Source organism: Chironomus tepperi, unplaced genomic scaffold (assembly GCF_022539635.2).
Source record: "Chironomus tepperi strain 1889 unplaced genomic scaffold, CSIRO-AGI_Ctep_v1 contig_297, whole genome shotgun sequence".
Taxonomy (NCBI): Eukaryota; Metazoa; Arthropoda; class Insecta; order Diptera; family Chironomidae; genus Chironomus; species Chironomus tepperi.
In genome coordinates, this window is record NW_027226419.1 from 1 (window position 1) to 24,180 (window position 24,180).

The 24,180-nt window shown below is 31.8% G+C and overlaps 2 protein-coding genes across 4 annotated transcripts; one reads left to right on the forward strand and one right to left on the reverse strand.

The window, feature by feature from the left end:
- Positions 1 to 4,366: 4,366 nt before the first annotated feature.
- Positions 4,367 to 7,009, reverse strand: LOC139092116 (putative RNA-binding protein Luc7-like 2). 3 transcript variants are annotated; one of them, XM_070642405.1, is made up of 5 exons: positions 6,852 to 6,895; positions 6,695 to 6,786; positions 6,303 to 6,403; positions 5,500 to 5,598; positions 4,368 to 5,440 (listed from the first exon to the last, which is right to left on the reverse strand). In XM_070642405.1, exons 4-5 carry the CDS (start codon positions 5,593 to 5,595, stop codon positions 4,703 to 4,705), a joined length of 834 nt encoding a protein of 277 aa, XP_070498506.1. In that variant the 5' UTR covers positions 5,596 to 5,598; positions 6,303 to 6,403; positions 6,695 to 6,786; positions 6,852 to 6,895; the 3' UTR covers positions 4,368 to 4,702. The 3 variants fall into 3 exon arrangements, with proteins under 3 accessions (XP_070498504.1, XP_070498506.1, XP_070498505.1); XM_070642403.1 differs by lacking the exon at positions 6,303 to 6,403 and having other exon boundaries at positions 4,367 to 5,440; positions 6,852 to 7,009; XM_070642404.1 differs by having other exon boundaries at positions 5,500 to 6,403.
- A 246-nt stretch (positions 7,010 to 7,255) lies between these two features.
- LOC139092117 (myotubularin-related protein 9-like) lies at positions 7,256 to 9,382 on the forward strand. Its single transcript, XM_070642406.1, has 4 exons — positions 7,256 to 7,481; positions 7,549 to 7,823; positions 7,889 to 8,910; positions 8,977 to 9,382. The coding sequence occupies exons 1-4, from the start codon at positions 7,317 to 7,319 to the stop codon at positions 9,258 to 9,260; spliced, it is 1,746 nt and encodes a 581-aa protein (XP_070498507.1). The 5' UTR covers positions 7,256 to 7,316; the 3' UTR covers positions 9,261 to 9,382.
- The last annotated feature ends 14,798 nt before the right edge of the window (positions 9,383 to 24,180 follow it).

Genomic DNA, 24,180 nt, shown 5'->3' on the forward strand with positions numbered 1-24,180 from the left:
CCGCCAACGTCAACAACAACAATGTTATCAAATCGATTCCCCCCCCGGGGGGGGCTGGTTCCCCACTCTTTGGCCAAAAAAGTATGTGTATACACGGATAGAATCCCTTTATTTACACATACAAATACGTACAGTCATTTAGAATTGTCTGTAGGTATACAGGTAGAACACGTCCAAAAATAAATATTAAGCTTGGCAGAGACGTTCTTCTTCGAGTTTACTGAATTTATGGCATATAAGCAGAAGAAGTGATATGTCAATGAGACACGTCTGATACAGATAGATACATGCTTGTACATAATTTAAGAGTGATGCTTTAAGCATAGGATTTATTCAAGATTTATCAATAATTTAAGTTTTGAAGGATCAGCTGTTAGAACTTGAAGGACTATCTTGATACCGGAATAAGAGAACCACAAAGTCGATTCCTAGGATAATATAAAATAATCCACTGATTCTGCCATGTCGTGAGGATTGTGCTAATCTACATAAACACATCATATCGTCAACACTCTATATAATGATTGAAAGAGGTCAGTCTCTGGTGGAAATCGAAGGATATCCAGTCTGTTGCCTAGCTACTCGACCATAGAAGCTTTATCCTCGCATTAGCAGATTTGCTATCAGATATGGCTCGATACTCCAGATTATACTCTGCTCAGAACATTTATTTACTTACTTCCTTGCCGAGATGCACGATGGCCAATCCCGTATTTAGAGTTCGTCGAAAGCTGAATCTGTCTTAAGATATCTTCTGCCAGATTCTAATTCCCAGCACTTTTGCATCGTTATTCACACAGTAATCCCATGAGCTCTTAGCTCAGATTTATCAGATGTAGAGAATTTCCAGGCAAGAGTTTAAACTTGCCTGGACTAGATTTTTTGCCCCACGCCATATGCCTTCGGAGAAGTAGCGGAAACTAAGATATTTGAACACAGTCCAATCCATACCAATTCAAATGTCCTTTGATGTTCGAAATTGAAAGATTTAAGAAAGAAATTTTAAGGACAGAATAGAAAGTGCAACTAAATGTAATTCAAACTCGAATTATCGTGAATTATCATAAATAAATATATTTGCACATCTGATATTCGTTCATCAAATGCCCTTTTCCGTTTATTTAATTCTGATCAATACATATTCAAAATCATATGTAGCAATAGAAATGAAGAAGAAAAAAAAGAATGTGAAGTGAGTCTACTTATCATAAATAATTTTTATTCCTCTACTATTCCTCGTCCAAATATTTATTCGAATGATAATGTTTTTATTGCACATGGATTCATCTCAATAGTCAGTCATGCTGTACATGTGAGTAAGTTTTAGGTCAAATTGACCAAATTGGCTGACTATAATACTTGAATAATATTAAACAACACAAGTGAATAGGAAATGCTGAGTGATGATGATGATAATCTCATGGGATGAAATAAAATATTTTTACGTATATAGCATAAAGGAAGAAGACCAACTGAGCATTTTAAGGGAATTTTCTCTTTTTTCACTCAATTTTCTTCCTTTTTATCTTTTTTTCTTGCTGCCGAGAAAATTCAATTATCGAAAATAATTTTTTTTTTCCTCATCTTTTGAGTTATTTTCATACTTTCAGCCATGTCTCTTATTGCCATTCCAATTGTACAATAATAATAAATAAATGATAGAAAGTCGGAGGCAGTAGTGAGAGATGTTTATGAGGAATGGTCATCAATATTTCTACTCCATTCCCATGACAAATGCATCAGCATTAAAAGAAGAATATTTATCTATTCAGATCATTGAGGTTGAGAGATGCATCTAAGGGGTTTTACGGGTATTGATTGTTTTGAGAGTGAGGGGTACGCTAGACTACTGCACTCAGTAGACCTACAGTTTAAAGTAGGATCAGAGCTGTGCTAGGGTGTTTCGCCCGAAGGGTGCGCTGGACCACTTCACTAAGTAGAGTTGCAGTTTATAGTGGAATCAGAACCACTCCTTTAATGATTCTATTGTCACCTTATTGCCAATAGGCAACAAAGAGAGGCTGTGAACCTCTTTGTGAAAAAGTTTATCTTGCCGAGTCTCGAACCCAAGACCGCTTGGTCGGTATTGCAATGATTAAGTTCCCAAGCATCCCCAAGCACTAAACCAATCCGCCATCGAGCCACCTCGTTTCACATCAACATTAAGTCTATTTAATTTCAGCATCAATATTGAAACCAGAGTTGGCTGGACTCCAGTTGGAGTTTGGTCTCCCAAAGTCTTGCCAACTCTCCAGTTAGAATCCGGACACCCAAAGTCATTCCAACTCTGTCAAGACTCTCTCCCTGAAACTATGAAAATCTCAGACAACACACAAAGATATAAACTAGGGAAGGAACTAGAATTAAAATGCGTAATTTGACTTAATCAAATCACATAGAAAAATATTTTTGGTCAATCAACTGACACGATCAATTCCTCAATTGTATGTTGAATGCTATTGATGTTGAGATGATGATGATTATGCTGGAAACGGAAGTTAATCAAGTGAATATTATTCTTTCTCTTTTTGTTATTTCCACCCTAACTTTTGATTGATCACAGAGAATGTTAGTGACGTAATTCCAGTCAGTCACATGAAAATGATATGTCTTATGACATGAGTCAAGACAAAGGATGCTTAAATGACGCACTAAGAAGAAATTAAAAATGCGAATAATTTAATTTTATGCAGATCTGGAAAGTCATTTATCTTTAAAAGCATAAATTGAAGACAGAAACAATATTTTACATAATTTCATCATTGATTCCTGATATATTATTATCTTACCCTCTTTTTTTTCAAGTATGCATGTACACCAGTGTAATTTTAAACATGACATTTCATCTGTTCCTCATTCTCAATTGCAATGTCGACTTCTACCCTACTTTATATTGCGAAAAAAGTAATAATAAATAAATAGAAATGCTGAACATCGTTTACTGTTCTATATAATTTGGCAATAAATTAAGAAAATGACTAATGATGTGTATTATATTGTTATGTTGTTCCTTCCATTTGATTATGGATGTAGGTAATTCAAATATGCAGAAAATAAGGAAGCAAATTACGAAGCAACTGCAAGATCTAATTTTAGAATTTGAGAAATTGGCAATAATTTCACCAAATCATCGAGGAAGAACTTGATTCTATGTCTATTGGAAATAATTTGGTGCTATTTTCTTATTAGGTGTAGGGAAATTTCACTAGAGCTGCTGCCTAACAGGGGATAAAAAGAAAATTTTGATTAACACAATGTTAAGTTCCCTAACAGGACGAGAGACATCATGTATCTTACTTCCTTGACGAAGGCGCAAGGGGGCCAATTGCCGCATTTAGATTTCGTCGGAAGCTGAATCTGTCTTAAGATAACTTCTGCCAGTTTCTAATTCCCAACACTTTTGCAACATTGCTCACATAGTAATTCTATGAGCTCTTTGGTTTCATCGATTAAATGAAATTGAAGCTCTTTAAAAACTCTTGGATCTTATGTTCGGTATTAATGTAAGCTCTCGTTCCAACTATTTAGTCAGTTGATAACCAGAGCTCGACGTCGAATTGAATTTTGGACGGAATCAAGTCAACACAAGTCGGCTTTTACATACAAAATCAGAGTTGACTACGAGCTCTGATTATAACGCATCCAGGTCAGTTCCATAAAAGCTCATACGATGAATCTACGGTTCTTGTTTCTATTTTCATTCTAACTACATCACTCATGAATCAGTTTAACATTTTACGTTGCGTAATTCTTACTTCCTGTAATTAAACTGCTGAACTCAAGTATCTAAAATTCCGAAAAATCACTAGTTCAACGATGGGAGTTCTAATTAAATACCAACTTTCGTGACCCACACTTTGATAAGTAAGCTATCAAAGGACTTAGCAGGTAAAGAGCACACTTTCATGCATGCATTCACACCAAGTATTGCTTTAAAGAGCTGTTCAGGAAGACATTGATCGGGAAGTCCTCAAGCGAAGGTATGGCTGGATAAGTCACATTCTTCGAAAGCGAAACACCAGAGAAAGTGTCGTAAGTGGAATGAAAACACAAACTTGTTTTACCGCGCTTGGGTGGAATCCACAAGGAAAAAGTAGCCCAGGTGCTCCAAAAGCAACTTAGCGTAGAACAGTAATGATTCCCGCTTTTGATTCCCGTCAATTAGATGTCAAAACAGAAAATTTTTGTGATTGAGTCAGATAGGAGCCAGCAATAGAGTCAGATAGAAGGCCTTTTGTAATAACCTAGGCTCCAAGTCGAAGTATGGTTACAGTAAGTAGGTATGCATCATACTCACCTTGTAGAAATAAAACAACATGTCTTTAATTTACGTTTTTATTTCAAAAAAATTGAGAGAAAAAAAAAACTATAATAATATTAAATGTTTTTGTGTGTATGTATCAATGTTCAATATAACTTTATATCATCCTCATTCATCTTTATCCGTTATGTATTTAATTATCATATACAATTATGTTAACGATTGCAGTAGTTACAGATAATCATTTCACTTGTTATTTAAGATTAATATTATTATTTTTTTGTTGTTGTCTTACTTTACTTCTTTTTATGAAAAATTGGGACAGTTTGACGACCAGGAATAAAGTCGACATGTTTTAGAATTTTTTTCCATCATTTTAAAAAAAGATTCCAGAAATAAAAAAAAATTATTTCCTCAATTATTGAAAAGAAGAGAAGGGATTTAACGTCGATCACGTTCACGTGATCTATCACGTCTTTTATATGAAGACGAATGACCTTTCGGTGATCGACTACGACGTGAATTATTGTGTGGTGATCTAGAACGTCGTGAATCATAACGAGATGAAGAGGACTTATTATTTTCACGTTTTGAATCATACTTGCGCTCACGACTCCTGCTTCGATGAACTCTCGATCTTCCGTCTAATTCACGAGCTCCTACATATCGTCGACGATCAGATGATGACTCATATGATGAACGATTACGGGAACGGTCAATATCTTTTTTACGTGGTGCAGCCGTTTTTTCCAATTCAGTCAGTTTCTCGCGAATTGACAAGAAACCTAAATGTAATTTACCACCAAAGTGATCAGCTAAACGGACATCATTGTCATGTATTCCCAAATATGCGGAACAGACTTCACAAACACGTAACTTTTGCTGTTGATAGCTACTTGCTGGTATACTTGAGCGATATTCATGCTCAGCACGAGCCTTTTTTGCACGCAATTCTTCAATCTCACCCATAAGTTGCATTGACTCCTCAACTTGACCTGCTTCACCTAAAGCCTCGGCTTTTGCCAATTTTTTACCTATTTCCTCAGCTAATTCATGGACGGCATTTGCTTTTGTTTGAACTTCCGCTGATAGCTCTTCTTGTGTTTCAGCTAGTCTGCGTTTTGCTGCTTCAGTACGTCTATCGCAGTCAGCAATGAATGCTTGTAAATGCTCCATTGCCTGGAAATATTGAGGATTGTTAGAAATTTGAGGATGAATGGATATAGAGCATTACTTACCTCAACATCATAGAAATAGTCTTTCTTCTGTTGTGCTTTCTCATAATCAGCACGTAACGCCAAATCGTGGACCTTTAAGCACTCCCCCAAGTCCATTCGCTAGACATTATCATGTAATGTAAAAAGGATAAAGAAAGTAAGCCCACCCGTTTTTGTTTAGGTCGATCAATGACCAAACATCATTGGGCAAGAATACAGGAGAAAAAAATACAATTTTTCATTTAGTATAATTAAAAAAGAAAAAATGTTTTTTCATCATAAATAATGGAAAAATAGAAAATATGAAAGAAAATAAAAGAATATCAAAAAATTCTACAATTAAAATTGTGAAATTTTTTTTTTTAGTTTTGTTTAGATTTTTTTTAACTTTTTTTTCTTACCAAATTATGTAGATTTTTTTTATGTGTGTGACAGAAGGTATCGTAAGTCAATAATATTCGATTTCGAACGATATACAGTAATAAAACATGAGACAAAAAATTTCATTTTCTGATTTTTGCGAACTTGCGAATTATTAAGTATAGTTTAATTAATTTTTTTTCCTGCCAGCAATAATTTTTTTAATTAAATTTTTGATTTTTTTTTTTTAGCTGATTTTATTGAAAATTTTTATGTTACGTACCCCAAACGAACTTAATAAGTTTCATGACGATAAGTGTCAAACCATTGATTTTTTATTTGTATTTTAATTAATTAATTATTTTTTAAAAGTACCGAGCATTAAGCATAACGAATATCTCATAAATCAATGATTTGAACATTAATTAATTTCACTTATCGATAGCACGAAACTTGCTACTTACAACAACATTTTCGGCCTATTTCAATCAATCTTTTTCGGACATAAATATGTACATCCAGCATAGCATCATAAATCATGTAAATCCACGTAATTTTGTTGGGGCTGATTGAATATGTGAATATGAATTCGAAAAAGGGCAAATTGTGAATTTTTTAGTTTATCGAAACAAGACTAAGGAGAGTCATGGATATATTTTATATTATAATTAAAAATTCAAACAAAAAAAAAGAGAGGAGAGTTTTTACACAAACTAACTAAACTGATTCCTAGACTGTGTTTTTTTTTACTTTTTTTAAATATCATGAAATAAGACCTTCTGGAAGATCATTAAACTTACAGTGCAAGTCTAATACTTCCGAAAAGTTGTCTACAACTAAGAATGAGATTACTCACCGTTGTTGCGAGGATATCATGTGGACAACAACCGACTAGAAATGATTTGCAGACTCGAGCATCGCTGAATTTAATTGAATTTGAAACCTCACCTAAAAATTTCATCGCATTTTTTTAATAAATTTGAAAATTGATAAGACAAAATTTTATAAATTACCATTTCTACCAGTTCCCATGAGCTGATCCAGCATTGCACGCATCTGATCGTGAGCAGTCATGTTTATAAATATAATTAAACACTTTTTAACTCTTTAAAATACGATTTATACGATTAAAATTCATAAAATAAAAAAATTTCAAAAACTTTTTTTTTAATTTCTTTTTTAACAAGCTTGCGTTGATTTTCCCCTTGATTTTGAATTTTTGAAAACCGTTAAAAACTTTTGTTTACATTTTTTCAAACTTTTTTCACTAACTTTTGCTGTCATTTGAATTTAATTAATTTTTTGAGCAATTCAGAGTTTATTACAGTGTAATAACTAATTATTCCCATCAATTAATACGTAAATAATTAAATTAGTGTGGAGGAATGCAGCATAACTTTTCACAAGGACACAAAAACAGCAACAACAAATAAACATTCAATTTTTTTTCTTTCCAAACTTTTTTTTGGTTCCTCACAATGGATTTTTGTGAATTTATACAGACACCGAAATTAGATAGCGTAATTCTACATCGACAATTGAAGCATCCAATAAGAGGTACTTTATGCCTAACATTCTCACACATAATAGTTAGTGCTAGAAAGAGTGAGAATGAAAAAAATTCTGATGATGAAGAATTATGGGTAAGATAAGACTTTTTATGCCTTAAATCCAGCTGTACATGACTGATATTTCCCTTATCTATTATAGCTTCTACATCAGAGCATCGATACAATTGAACGTAAGCCTTATTTAGTCAATGGGCAATTAATGAATGTCAATGTACCAGGAAAAGGCCACAATATTGTGTTAAAATTAAAAGACTTGAGGATAGTGACTTTAGAGATTCCAACCGCCCAAGATTTCCTTAGTGTGGCATCATCAATTGAGCAATTAAGTACATTGAAGGATCCAAAAACACTTTATGCATTTTATTATCGTCCAATTTATCATTTATATTTGGAAAATGGATTCTCAATATTCAGGTATGAGACATAACATATGGTACGACTTTTATGACCTAAATAACAAAAATTACTTTATTTTTTAGACCAGAAATAGAATTTTCAAAACTTCTAGCATCAGACGAGTGGCGATTATCGACAGTCAATGAAACATATGAGATATGTCCAAGTTATAGTGGAAAGCTTATAGTTCCAAAATGTATTACAGATGAACAAATTATACAGTCGTCAACATACCGTGATCTCGGACGATTCCCATTAGTTTCTTATAAGCATGAAAACGGTGCAGTTCTTATGAAATCATCACAACCGAATATTAATCATACCAAACGATGTAAAGCTGATGAGGCTATCCTTAATTTCTTATTAAATAAGACACAGCGAGGATATATCATAGATACAACAGGTGGTAAGAACAAATGGAGTTGTGAGAATGAACAGCATTATCATCTGTGGAAGAAGTTCATTCGACCAATCGGAAATATTGCTCATCCATCAAGCTATCTTGAATGTTTCTCTAAATTAATCGAAGCATGCAATGACATGTCGTCATCAACTGAGAAATGGCTTTCAAGACTTGAATCTTCCGGATGGTTAACATTAGTATTAAATTCACTGAACACAGCATGCATTGTAGCACAATGTATAGCACAGGAAGGAGCACCAGTTTTAGTCCACGGTGGTCAAGGAATGGATTCAACACTTATTGTCACTTCCCTCGTTCAAATTATTTTAAATCCAGACAGTCGAACATTCCGCGGACTTCAAGCCTTAATAGATAGAGAATGGATACAAGGCGGACATCCATTTGGTACGCGAAATGCTCAATCTTGTTACACACCACCACAAAATCGACTAAAGTCATCTGGAGCTAGTTTTGTACTGTTCCTTGATTGCGTCTATCAACTTTATCAACAATTTCCATTAAGTTTTGAATTTGATCCACAATTATTGATTATGTTATTTGAGCATAGTTACTTCTCACAATATGGAACATTCATTGTAGACAATGAAAATGAACGAATGGAACTGATGGCATTTACAAAGACAACATCATTATGGTCACACCTTAATCGACCAGATGTCATAACTAATCTCTTAAATGCTGGTAAGTCTGAATTATTCCTATATTTAGTTCACTTGGTTATAACTGTCTTCCTTACTATTTAAACAGCTTACGAGCCAAATCAATCCATCATATGGCCATCAGTCGCGCCTGTCTCAATCGTTCTCTGGTCAGACCTTTATTTGAGATTTGTTGTTGAAAATAATCAAATTAAAAAGATTAAACATCAAGTTGAGACGATGGTGAGTACTGAAAAGGAATTGAGGTCGCGTGTAATACGGCTGAGGAAGCAGTTGAATGATTTATTGAAGGAATATGAGGAGCTTAATGATGACAAGGAGAAAAATGACGACAATAGTAAAAATATTAATGTCTTGAATGGTGCTATGTAATTTATTTTACTTTCAATCTGTTAAAGATGTCAATAGTGACTGACAAAAGTGCATTTTTCCGGTATTCAAAATTAACGGTCATAAAATATTTGAAATGTAACGGTCGAAAAATATTTGAAAGGTAACGGACAAAAAAATTCAAATTTTTGAATTTTCAAAAAATAACTGATAAATTGATTTTCACTAAATTTTCATAGAATTTTCTGGAAAAATGCACTTTGGAACCTTTTTTTCAATTATGAAGAGCATCTTCTTAACTCTACGGTCTAAAATGCTTTAATATTGCATTTTTATATGCCTTAATTATCAATACAAATGAAATATTTTATTTTATGACTTATAAATTGATTATTTTCCAACCTCTCTGTACTGCCGATATTCCACGCAATATGAGGCTATGAATGAACCCGATAGATAGTGTATGTAAATAAATTTAAAAATATGTCTCTCTATATTCAATAATATTTAAGATATGTTAACAAATAACCAATTTGCAATTAAAGAATTTCAAGATCAATTTTTTTCTAAAAGAATGTCGCTAATATCTAAAAACATACCTAAATGTAATGAAAAAATGAATTTAAATGAATAATGATAATAACTATGAGCATGATAAGATCTATCTAAGATGTATCTAGTCATATGTGATTTATGTTCTCCTGAAATTTATGTACAACGATGTATTACCAGAATTTGAAATCGATCAATTAAAATTTTTTAATGTAAACAGATAATTCAATGACTAAAATGTTGTAAAACCTTTCAATTCCAAGAAATTTTTAAAACATTTGTAAAGTTTTCAACTATTTTTTAAAAATCAAGAAACCTTAAAAATTCAGATTTTCACGCATTTGTAAAGCTTTACAAAAAATATAAAAACCATATAAATCCACAAAAAATTATCAAAATGAAACATTTGAATGGTTTTTGATCAAGAGAAAGAAACATTTGAATGGTTTTTGGTCAAGAAAATGAAACATTTGAATGGTTTTTGGTCAAGAAAATAAAACATTTGAATGGTTTTTGATCAAGAAAATGAAACATTTGAATGGTTTTTGATCAAGAAAATGAAACATTTGAATGGTTTTTGGTCAAGAAAATAAAACATTTGAATGGTTTTTGATCAAGAAAATGAAACATTTGAATGGTTTTTGATCAAGAAAATGAAACATTTGAATGGTTTTTGACGAAGAAAAAATGACAAATTTGAAAAACTTTAAAGAAATTTAAATTAAACTATAAATTAAGGTAGAATTGCATACAAAAAACCTTTTCTATAGCCCCATATGCTTCCAATCACAAGGAAATTCTCATCAGGTCAATTATACAACAACTCAATTCCAATAGAACATATCAATTGAGTTATTTTCTATCCATCAGATCTCTCCAAAATTCATTATATTCCAGTGACTTTTTACTGTAAATGCCCTTAAAGCTTAAAACAAAAATTTTTTATTTCCCATTTAATCTGAAATTTTTATAAACTCGATGTGTACACCAATAAAAAGAGAATTAAATAAAAAGTATTCATTCCAATATGAAAAGCTTTTTGTGCTTTAATTTCAGCATAAAAATTGTCAATTTGAGACAAAAACCAGCCGCAAGATTCAAATTTCTTCTTTTTACTGCCGTAAATAATGAATTTGGGTTTTCGAAGAATTTTAATTTTTTTGTGAAAAAGTCCACAAGTCAAATCACGAGCAGATGTGCTGTTCAAGGAAGATAACAGAGTGAATTGAGATTTTACCTCTAGACAATTTGTATCCACTTAATATTCATGAAATTTTTTTTTATCAATACCAAAAGAACTTATTACTACCTGCTTTTATGCATATTGAGCTGTTCATGCATATCAGGATGTAAAGGATATAAAAATAGGAAGCATGTTTATGTAATAATGGGGAGATTTATTGACTTGGGAATTTAAAATAAAATATTCTTAAATAGCTGAAAAAATTAGAAAAATTACTTGTTCTTATTGAGTGGCTTCAGTTATTGTCGTAGCGATCAGAAGAATGCTATTAGAGAGATAATGAAGCACTAGGTAATGGCAATTGGCAAAGAGCAGCCAGCGATAGAGCAAGTTTTAGACGTCAACTGGGAACTCTCTCATGGATCACAGATGATATGCATGACCAGCGAAGTAATTAAAATCACAAATGGATTAAAAATGTAAATCCCTTAGCAATCCTTGAAAAAGCATGATTATGTTAAAATTTGTAACGGTTATTCGAAATTCAAATTTAGTAAAATGTTGTATCCGCAGCCAACTTCAGGTATATTTACAAATGAATTATGAATGAAATTGAAATCAATTATTATCGAAATTAGGAATGATTTCAAGATTTAAGACTATGTGATGCACCAATAACTCAGTAAAGCTGATCTAACAAAGCGTATTTAAGCATTCTACGATGTCTGGTAAACGAAATTTTAATGACAGTTGGATGACCGGACAAAGAGTTTTTCTAAGCTATCTTTTTCGTCAAATTATGCGGTCACGGTGACGTCAACGCCACTCCAAATCTTGCCATCAATACCCCGAGCGACAAAAATGAAGAAGGTTCGAGAAGGCTCAACCAAGGAACTTTTAGGTAAGGTTTGACGTCCATATGGCTGCCAAATTTAGGAGACTTCTATTGGATATTAGTCAAAGAAGTTTAGTTTAGCCTTAAAAGCTCCATGACGGGGCATTCTTCATTTGTGTCGATCGGGTACGTCTAAACATCGATGTCTTAACTGTCTGATGTGGAATGAATAATGCATAAAAATTAAAGGTAAATAGTCACGAAAAAGTAAATAACTAACACTTTATAGCAAATAACATTACGAATTCTCTCTGACATGATTTATATGAATGATTAATCACCTAATGAAGTGTTAATTCTTGAATAATATTTTCACATTAAGAACTAGAATAAATACCAAATGTCATTATGTGCTACAAGTAGCTTTAATCCTAAGACAACATTTTCATACGACTGACATTTAGCATAACATAATATGTTTTCACAGGATTCAAAAGAATCTCATTTATATGCTAAATTCTATACAAGTTTTAGGCTAAATGCTTTAAAAATAAATTTTTCCCATTCAACACTCAATGAATAAAAATGAGAAAGAAAAAAGTGTTAATGTGGAAATGAAATGTATTATTTAATTGCGGTACGAAAAATTTACATGCTTTGTATTCCTATGTTAAAAATTAATAAAGGTCTGATGAGTTTCAATTCATTCTCGCTCTGATAAACTCTAACAAAAATTCTTCGAATTAATTTTCGGGCATTGAAAAAGTGTAACGCAGTTCTGTAAGGTATGGTATGTGGGTTTATGATGAAAAGCATAAAATATTTACCTCAAATGTACTATGTGGGTGAGGATATTTGACATTTTTGTGCTAAAATTCGATGAATTTTCAGTGATTTTCAATATATTCAGTGTTAAAATTTGAATAATTTTGCTGTTGAAAGGTTTTTGAACTTTTGAACGCTGTTGAAAGGTTCTCAAACATTCTTGAAGCTGTTGTAGTACAAAAAGTTGCTTGGCCCTTGAAAGAGTCACAAATAAAAATTTTCTCAAAAATTGAAAAGTGGACCAAAGTAAACGGTTTAAGTAAAATAAACAAGACTAAGCTAAAGTTAATCAAACAACAATCTATATAAAACAAAAATTTAAGTAAATTCACGTAAAAATAAACACAAAACAACAAAAATAAAAAATTAGTGAAGAAGAAGTTAGAGGCCCCGGCCCAGCCGGAATCTATAATATGACACTGACAAAGCAAAACAAAAGCACAACAAAGCTTACACCCAACCAGTTACAGAAATTACAAGACAAGATCGTAGCCGACAAAAAGGAACAACTATTTCCAACAAAAACACAAAAAGCCAACAGCAAAAATGAAAACATCAGATACGATCCCAAAAAACAACTAACAAATAATACAGATGGAGAAAAGTATTTAATAATTCACAGATTGGACGAACAAAAAACAATGAGAGATTTTTCTCCGATCCTGCTGGAAACAGCAATCAACAACGCTACTCAAAATGCAAAAACGGAATGCAGATTCCTAAAAAGTGGAGATCTGCTGATAAAAACACAAAACTTAAGACAAGCACAAAACGTAATCAAAATCACAGGCATTATGGACGCTAATATTACAGTGACAGAACATAAAACAATGAACAGCTGTAAAGGCGTCATCAGCGCGTACGAGTTACAGAACGAGGACAAAGACACGTTACTGGACTATTTAAAACCACAAAATGTTATCGACATCCGAATGCACCAAAAGACAGTAAATGGAGCTTCATTTAATACAGGATTAGTCTTCGTAACTTTCGGAGTGAGCATTTTGCCGGAATATCTGACGGTCGGACTCTTACGAGTGTGCGTCAGACCTTATATTCCGACTCCAATGAGGTGCTTCGCCTGCCATAAGTTCGGACATTTATCTAAGCATTGTAACATAAAAGATTCACCTACCTGCTATAATTGTAATGACATCAAACACATACACAACAAAGAAGAGAAATGCACGAGACCTGCTACATGTGTCAATTGCCAACAATCAGGACACAACAGCTACAATCGCAATTGTACAGAATACAAAAGACAAATAGACATCCAGACAATTAGAGTAACACAAAACGTATCGATGGCAGAAGCTGTTAAACGTTCAAACTTAAAAAGAAACACATACGCACAAGTTACATCACAACAAACCGAAAATGTATGCAAATGCCATCACTGTAATTATCACAATAAGAAAGAAACACCACCTGTTACAAACATCAATAAACGCATAAGACCTCAGAAAAACGATACCCAAGAACAATCAACAGACGAAGAGACACATAAGAAAATCAGAATCAACATCACAGACACTGAGAACTACGAGGAAGAGGACGAGATGATCACATAATGAGCAGACCAACTTATCATCTAAATTGGAACATTCGAGGGTTTTTCACTAATAAATACGAACTACAGGTACTTATTAACGAGTTTAAACCACTTTACATTACACTACAAGAAACAAAATTAAATATAGATACACAAATACCTAATTATAAATCTTACATTAAAAACAAAACTTGTCCACAAGGTGCTAACGCCAGTGGAGGGGTGATAACACTTATAGACACTAACATACAATCTTTTCAATACCAAATAAATACAAATTTACAAGCTATAGCAGTTCACGTAACATATCCCATAGATTTTATTTTATGTAACATTTATCTAGATCACAGCATACCATCACAAACATTAAAAGACGAACTTGATAATTTAATTAGTCAATTAGGACACTCTTTTTTTTTAACTGGTGACTTCAATGCACATAACATATTGTGGGGTTCACATAAAACAGACAGAAAAGGAACTTTAATTGCAGAACTAACAGAAAATCATTCACTAACAATAATTAACGAAAAAGTTCCCACACACATTGCCACTAACGGTAGATTAACATCAATTGACCTTACTATTTGCACCCAAAATTTAGTATATTTTACAGATTGGACAGCACTCGACGATTTACACGGAAGTGACCACTTTCCGCTTCTGATTTCCTTCCCATTCTCCCAATTTGAAAAATCACACAGAGAAATTTACAACACTAAGAAAGCTGATTGGGCAGAATTTAAACGAAACCTAAACTTCGATAACATTGACACATCTAACATAAATAACATGGAAAGAGACTACACTCAAAGACTAATACAAGCAGCCAACAAATCAATCCCAATTTTAAAACCATTTAAAGGCAAACGAAAGCTGCCTTTCTGGAACGACGACATAAAAAGAAAAATAATTGAACGAAAAAAGAACACGAGAATTTACAGGAACACACTCAATACAGATATACGCCACAAAATTACAGAACTGACTAAAGAAATCCGTCAACTGATATCTAAAGCCAAAACAGAAAGCTGGAGACGATACACCTCTACAATAAATCACAAAGCAAATACAAAAGAAATCTACGACAAAATCAAAACGCTTAACGGCAAAAATAAGAACACTGAAATTAGAAAAATAAATCGACAAAACGGAACATCCACAACAAATCAAACTGAAATAGCAAACGTAATAAAAAATACCTTTGAACACATATACAGTGATGACAACCTAAGTACGAATCTTAAAACCTTAAAACAGCAAACAATCACAAACGAGCCAATTCCTGAAGACACAAATAACGAGGCATACAATGACAACATCACAATGAAGGAATTAGAAGATTCATTATCACAAACTAAAGGATCGTCACCTGGTCCCGACAAAATTCACTATGACATGCTCCAAAATTTAACTCAACAAGGCAAACAAGTACTACTACAACTTTACAATAAGACACTAAACGAAGGACTTCCACAAACATGGAAACACTCAATTATAATCCCAATCAAAAAACCCGGTAAAGATCCGCATCAAGCCGCAAGCTATAGACCAATAGCTCTTACAAGCTGCACATGCAAACTCTTAGAAAAAATAATCAACAAACGAATACAGTGGACTCTAGAAAACATGAACCTTCTTAACAACTTCCAATCAGGATTTACAAAAGGGAAAAGTACAATAGACAACATTACATATTTAGTCGACAACATACAGAAAGGATTCACAGAAAAGAAACAAACGACAGCAATCTTCATCGACCTCAAAAATGCCTATGACAGAGTTTGGGCACATAAAGTAACAGACAACATAAAAAGACTAGGTTTCAAAGGACGTATAGTCAAATTTATTAACAATTTCACACAGAATAGAACATTTCACATACAAATAGGAAACATAAAATCTGACGTAGGACATATGACTAACGGTATCCCCCAGGGATCTATACTATCGTGCACACTTTTCAATATAGTGTTCGACGATGTACTTAACCATATAAATCCACAAGTAAAATTCTGTGCTTATGCGGATGATTTGGCTATCTTCCTTAACGGAAAAGACACCAAATCAGCAGAATCAACTTTACAAAAAACATTAGATGAAATTAATCTACAATTGAACAAAAACGGCTTAGAAGTATCAATAGACAAGACAAAAGCTTTACATTTCACCAATCAGCACAAAAAAAATATTCAGAAACCACACATCAAACTACAAAACCAATCCATTGAACATGTCGACAATTACAAATTCCTTGGAGTAATATTTAACAACAGACTGAAATGGACGGAACAAATCAACCTATTACACAGCAAAACAACAAAAAACATAAATCTGATAAAAATGCTTGCGCATACCAAATACGGAGGAGAAAGACAAACCTTGCTACGCGTACACGAATCAGTCACAACATCAATCCACAATTATTCAGCACTGATATTTACAAATCTCACAAAAAAAGACGAACGAAAATTAAATACTATCCATACAAGAAGCACCAAGTATGCAATAGTAGCATTTGTGACCTCACCAAACTCTAGCATCCACGTAGAGTCTGGAATCATGCCTCTAAAACATCAACGGAAAATCCATCTCATCAAACACGCTTGTAAAGTCAAACAAAACACCAAAAATATTCTCCATAATGACCTACATGACGACACAAAAGACATCAAATACAAACACCTCAAAAACCCACCAATAACGTTTACTATGAGACAAGAATTGCAAAAACTAAAGATTGACAAAGACACAAAATTCCAAAAACCTCAAACATCCATTCATCCTTTCTGGAGAAAATCGAACTTCAAAATTAATCTAAAAATGACACAATTCAACAAAAACAGCACATCACATGAAGAAATCAAAAGATCTTTCAACGAATCATTGCACAAATACACAAGAAACGGTTACGAAATAATCTACACAGATGGATCTAAAACAGAACAAGGATACGGAGCAGCAGTCGTAACGAAAGACAAAACATACAAATATAAGTGTCACGAATACTCAACAGTTTACACTACAGAACTTTTCGCGTTATTAAAAGCACTCAAACATAGAACAACCAACAAAACACTAATTTGCACAGACTCCTTAAGTGCTATACAGGCTCTAAGAAATACACATACAAAAAATGTAATGGCACAACAGATACAAGACAAGTTACGTGACATCAACACAGAAACAACAATAATGTGGATACCAAGTCACACTGGTATTAAAGGAAATGAGGAAGCAGACATTAACGCCAAAGAAGCTACAAAACAACGACCGTACACAAAATACAAAATTTTACTTGAAGACGTAATAAAGCATATTAAGGAACATGTAACAAAAGAATGGCAAGATGAGTGGGACCAGGAAATCAGAAACGGAAATAAACTGGGTAACATTAAAAAAACTACTAACAAATGGACAGAAATTAACACATATAACAGAAAAGACCAAACAGTACTAACAAGACTTAGAATCGGACACACAAACCTAACACATATTCATCTTATTGAAAAAACTTCACCCCCAATATGCTGGGGGTTCCACTCGAAGCTGACGACAAAAAAGTTACCGACAAAATTTTAAGTTTCCTAAATGAAATTAATTTATATGATAAAATATAACATAAAATTCTCAACCCTGTAGTTCGTATTTAAAAGTTGAAAAAAAACAAAAAATGTAAACCCAAAAACAGAATTGTAAACGGTCTTAAAATTTATTAAAAAGAGGACCTTAATAAAGATAATTAAGAAGAAGAAGAAGCTGTTGTAGTGTTTTACTATGTTTTTGAACGCTGATCTAAAGTTTCATCTAATGTTGAATGTTTTTAAACGTTTCCGAATATTTTTGATAGTTTTCAAGCAATTTCAAGATCTGTTGTATGGTTTTAAATTATCCTAAAACTGTTATAAGGTTTCAATTCTAGCACAACTGATATTTTCTTACGTGCAAATGTCCTTTTTAATACTTATTACCCTCTTTGCATTAAACGATCATGTCCTTTTAATGAAAGAAACCACAAAGCACATAATTTTTTTTATTGCTGACTTGTCATACAACTTGAACCTTTTCGAATGAGCAATTTTTCATTATAATAAATCTGTGGAAAAAAAGGAAGTTTCGTGAATTATTTCTGAAAAATAATTCTTTTTATGGGCTTACCAGCCATATTTTGTAATACAATTAAGAGTGGTCAATAATTTATTCCACAAGTTACTGGTTATAATGTAAATAAAACTGCCAAAAATGTAATTGGATGTAAATTGAGACATTTTAAATTGAAGAACATCATTATTTAGGATAATCAGCTCGAAAATAAATCCTTTTAGTTGCCATACAACTTTAAAGCAGCTGATTAGATTGTCGGCCTCAATTATGCAGCTTTATGCAATAATTCACTTAACAATGTAAAAGATGTTTATTGTTTGAAGATTGAAAACAGACTGAATATTCCAAAACAAAGGGTTTGCAACTATGACAGGGGAGAATCAACTAATTAAAGTTGCAAATACAATTTGAATTTAAAATGACCGTTGATACGTTGTCAACAAAGCTAACTTTTAATACCCAAATCACATGAAAACGGATGAAAACAAATTATTCAGACCAAAAAGTCATGACTCATTAACAGTCACGAAGGAGTCAATTTAAATGATTTGCTGGTTTAAGAATGAACAAAACGAAGAAAAATTTCCTCTTAATAATCAACAGGCTCCCACACAGTATCGCATTCATTATGCGGTCTCTCTCTCGTTCTGTTCACTGAAAAACAAGTAATTGATGAGGCAGCATTTACAATTTTCATCACGATCTCACAGCAGTTCAAAAATGCTCCGACACAGAAATGAGCAGTGCTGAAAATCGCAATGTTAAAGGAACAAAAATCAATCACACAGTATGCAAAGTGTCTTTTTTTTCTGTCTCTTTATTAAATTAACTTGTCAAAATAAAAAATATATTTATATATCATATGTATGTATGTATATCGTCCCCCATAATAATGTTTAACATACTCAAATAAAAGAAAAGGAAGAAAATAAAAGAAAATTGCGAATTTCCAATGCGTATGACATTTTTATAACTTTTCTCGTTTAGATTTAGATACAGAGTTTGCTTTCGAAGCTTTACACTGAGGTTGAGGAATGAGTAAGTAATGTTCAATAAGAGTTCATCATGCATTCAATGAATGGATTACAGTAAGTAATATTTTAGGAGCTTTTTGTAGATAGAGAAAACAGATATGATGGACTTTTTGTGCTTGTTTCTTCCATTATTCAATAAAAGGTCAGGTCGTGTAGTTAATATGCTTGCTCCATTTGCAGATCATTTACTATAACAACATTCATTGAACTACAATGAAGAATATTTTTTTTTGCTTGTCATGATTCATTCATGCTTTCAAGACATCGCGTGGGGTGCTGAATATTGTCTTATCAATTGAAAAGCTCATAAATTGCCACTGGATGTGATTTTTTATGAGAAAAAGTAATTGAAATATGAAATTATTGTGAAATATTAAGAATTTGGATTGCAGAATCTACAGTAGCGCTCAAAAGTGTGCGACCAAGCTAAATTTTTTGATAATTTCATTGAAAAATTACCTTAATCTTAACCAAATCTCCTTAAATTTTTACAGTAAATCTGTTTTTGCATGAACTTTCAAAAAAATAATAACTTTTGTACTATAATTAAGTAATTTGAATAAACCGTTAAATATTTAAAATCGAGAGCGCTCAAAAGTGAGCGACCAGCAACACATGATTGAAAAGTAAGCATAAATAGCAATTTGTGACATCTTTAAATGATAAAAACATAAAATATGAATATTATTCTTTATTTATGAGCAAAAATTTTCCACCCAGAACACGTATTTTTCTCGTTTTTCCAAATTCAAAATGGCTGCCATTTTTTACAATTTTTAACCAAATATCTCTGATATTTTAGCACTAAATTAAAGTTTCTTTACTAATTTATGTTATATTTATGATAAGCTTTCTGCACATGTATAAATTGTTATGAAAAAACTGGAATTTAGTACAAATTTTTCTAAAAATATTTTTTCTATGACGATTTTTTCATCGTACAAAATATTCAATTGAGAAAATCTTTTTAAATATTGCGAAAATATATGACTTTTTGGTATTAATTTATTATATTTTGCATGTACAATAAGATTCAATTAGTTCTAGTTCGCTAAAAAAATTATTCAGTGAAAAATAAACCATCAAATGGTTGGTTGTGTGATGTGCTCAAATCAAGAAAAAATTAATTTTCCAAAATTGACTTTCTTCCTAAGTTTCTAAAGAAATCTTTATTTTTAATGTTTATTAATACTAAAACAAACCATTTAAATAGATTTTTTCAAATGGATATTACATATTTTGTGGTTTTGGAAAATTTAATTTTTTCTTGATTTGAGCACATCACACAACCAACCATTTGATGGTTTATTTTTCACTGAATAATTTTTTTAGCGAACTAGAACTAATTGAATCTTATTGTACATGCAAAATTTAATAAATTAATACCAAAAAGTCATATATTTTCGCAATATTTAAAAAGATTTTCTCAATTGAATATTTTGTACGATGAAAAAATCGTCATAGAAAAAATATTTTTAGAAAAATTTGTACTAAATTCCAGTTTTTTCATAACAGTTTATACATGTGCAGAAAGCTTATCATAAATATAACATAAATTAGTAAAGAAACTTTAATTTAGTGCTAAAATATCAGAGATATTTGGTTAAAAATTGTAAAAAATGGCAGCCATTTTGAATTTGGAAAAACGAGAAAAATACGTGTTCTGGGTGGAAAATTTTTGCTCATAAATAAAGAATAATATTCATATTTTATGTTTTTATCATTTAAAGATGTCACAAATTGCTATTTATGCTTACTTTTCAATCATGTGTTGCTGGTCGCTCACTTTTGAGCGCTCTCGATTTTAAATATTTAACGGTTTATTCAAATTACTTAATTATAGTACAAAAGTTATTATTTTTTGAAAGTTCATGCAAAAACAGATTTACTGTAAAAATTTAAGGAGATTTGGTTAAGATTAAGGTAATTTTTCAATGAAATTATCAAAAAATTTAGCTTGGTCGCACACTTTTGAGCGCTACTGTACCTACGATGCTTAGATTCATCCTTAGTACTTTCTATGTGTACATCAAACTTCAATTTAAAATTTTTTTGAATTCCAAAACTTTTCAAAAATTTATAACTCGATTTTAAACAATTCTCTTTATTTTAGCTTCACTGGATCTTTAAATAATCAAACTACATGTTTTTCAGCATCTAAAGATCAATATCATGACGTCCATAAAGCTTGTTTTGATAAGAATTTTCAAGAAAAATCAAATTGATAAAACTTTGTTTACAAAAATTTGAAAGCTTTTACGAAAGCTTGGAATTTTCGAAAATTCAATCAAAATAGCATTAAACTTAGGATAATAATGTCTTGGATCTCAATATTCGATGCAATCTTAAAAGCTTGTATTCAGAAAAGCATGAATCATTAATGAACAGTTAGTTCCTCTTCATATTTATCTCTTAATTTCATTTTTTTAAAACAAGAAAAAAAGGTAAAATTTGAAGAATCAAAAATTAATAAATTTAATGTCTCATGAGATCTTTATAGTGTAGGTAGTTGATAGTACTAAACAAGAGCTTTTAATGTTCATTAGATATTAAGAGGAAGTCTTTAATATTTTCTTAAAATTTCTCCTCTTTTAACATTTTTATTTTTCATTTTTTTTTTACTTTCCTTCTTCGAAGAAAAATTCATCATTACTTAATATCTCCTTTTTCTGGATGTATTTTTTTTCTCATTTTCTTAATGTTATTAAATTTTCATCATGATCTTTTATTTCGTAATAAGATTTAACATTTAGAAAGCATGTAAAAATAGAATTTATTACACATAATCACTGAATTTTCATCATATCGCAAAACGTTTTACCGTGTAAGATTTTTCATCATACTTTAAAGTAATGATTTTAATCAGGGGTGGTGAGACAGTCAACTGTCCTTTTTATTTCAAATTTCATCAAAAATCTAAAAATTGCGGGAAATTTTCGAATTTAATTTTCAACGGTTTTCCACAATTTAAAAATTTTAACCGTCGTTCAAAATTTTAAATTTTTATCTGTTTTGATGAATTAAAATTCAAATTTAATGGTTTTATTCATTTGAAATTTTTAACCGTCAAATATTATTTGAAATTTCAGCTTTGAAAATTCAAATCCAAAATTTAACGGTCAAAAATTTCACAACCGTCATTTTAAAATTGAAATTTTGAATTTTTCTCCTTTGAAAATTGAAAATTTTTTTAACGGTTTTCAAACTTGTCAGCTCTGCCACCCCTGTCGTCTCATTTTTCATCGTCCTCATACGTACATCAAGTCACAACATACTTTCTTATGAAGATGTATGTAAATAGCAACATAAAAAGAAGAGAGCATGATTGAGTTTAATCAATCATCACATTTTTATTGCATACAGCCTGAAACATTATTTCTCCGAATCAGACAAGATTCATCAGGTGGCATTTAAAGAAGAGCTTGAAACTTTTTTAAAAAGTGAACAAAGAAAAATTGAAGATTTATTGGATGTGGGATGTAAGAGTAGATGATGAAGAGATTTATGGATTTTTATTTATCATTTTCTGTGTCGACAGCATGATTGCTTACTGAAGGAACGTCTCAGACGTAATCAAAAAATACTCTATGGATTGTATTGAAAGTAATTTAAAGCCACAAGTTGCATGGATGAACAAACTTTATGCAATTTTATCCGAAATTCATTTCACATGTCGTCCAATATGTATTGTATATCCATCATGTGACATTCAACAATGTGTTCAAACAAATCCATGCTAGCGTTTAGAAATCCCAATTGCTGTTCGAAGAACAGACGAGATGTAGCAGTGGTGAGCAACCTTTCATTTTTCGCGGCACAGATTGTTCGTGAGCTTCGTTCCGAAACCGTCCATGACATACGACATATAGTGTTGCACTCAACATGAGGTTCGTGACATACATGTGTTGCACACAACATGTGGTGCGCGACACACATAAGTTGCATACAACATGTGGTGCGCGACACACATGAGTTGCATACAACATGTAACGCGACACACATGTTGCTCAAACTTTGATCGTGAGCCTCGATCGAAACCATTATGTGACATAGGACTCATTGTGTTGCGCGACACACAAGTTGCCCACCACTGTCATACAACAATGTAAATGAAATTCTATAGCTTCAAACTTAAAGCACATGAGAAACTTTTCGAATAACTTTTACAGTAGCACTAAAAATCCTGTGATTTTGTCATAGCTGCAGGCAAATTAAATGAAAATATTATTTTTTTGTGTTGAAACACCTGTTGAGAGTTGTTCTCGTGCAGGTATGACAAGAATTGATTACATGACCTACATCGTGACCACAGGGATGTCTATCCATTAGAATAGTTTTTTTGGGTCGTTAAAACTTTTTATGTCAAGGTTCATAAATCATTCAAAATTTATCATTTTCAATCTCTAAGTCTGTAGAATGTTGGGTGGAACATGAAGAAGCTATGCTTAGAGATCAAATGACAAAATGGTAATCTTTTGCAGGGATATACAAAGTTTTTGTGAGTTTATTCAAATTAGCTTCCTTTGATCATAATTGTTCGAGGAACTGGGGATTAAATTGGAAAGTTTTTGAACATTAAGGACGAATTGGAGTTGAAGATTGATGGGATTAAAGACATTAAGGATGAATTAGAGTTAAAGAGTGATAGGAAAGTGATAAATTATTGTAATTTGATAATTAAGGTCGATTTTGAATGAAAATTTGAAATTTTCAGTTTAACGGTTTTTTAAATTTTGAAATTTTCAGTCTTTATTGGTTAAAGGTTGAAAATTTGAAATTTTTTTGAACCGGTACATTTGAATTTTTTGGTGTCGGTTGGAATTTATAAACGTTTTTCGATCATTTTCAATCCAAATTTTTATTTTGAATTCAAA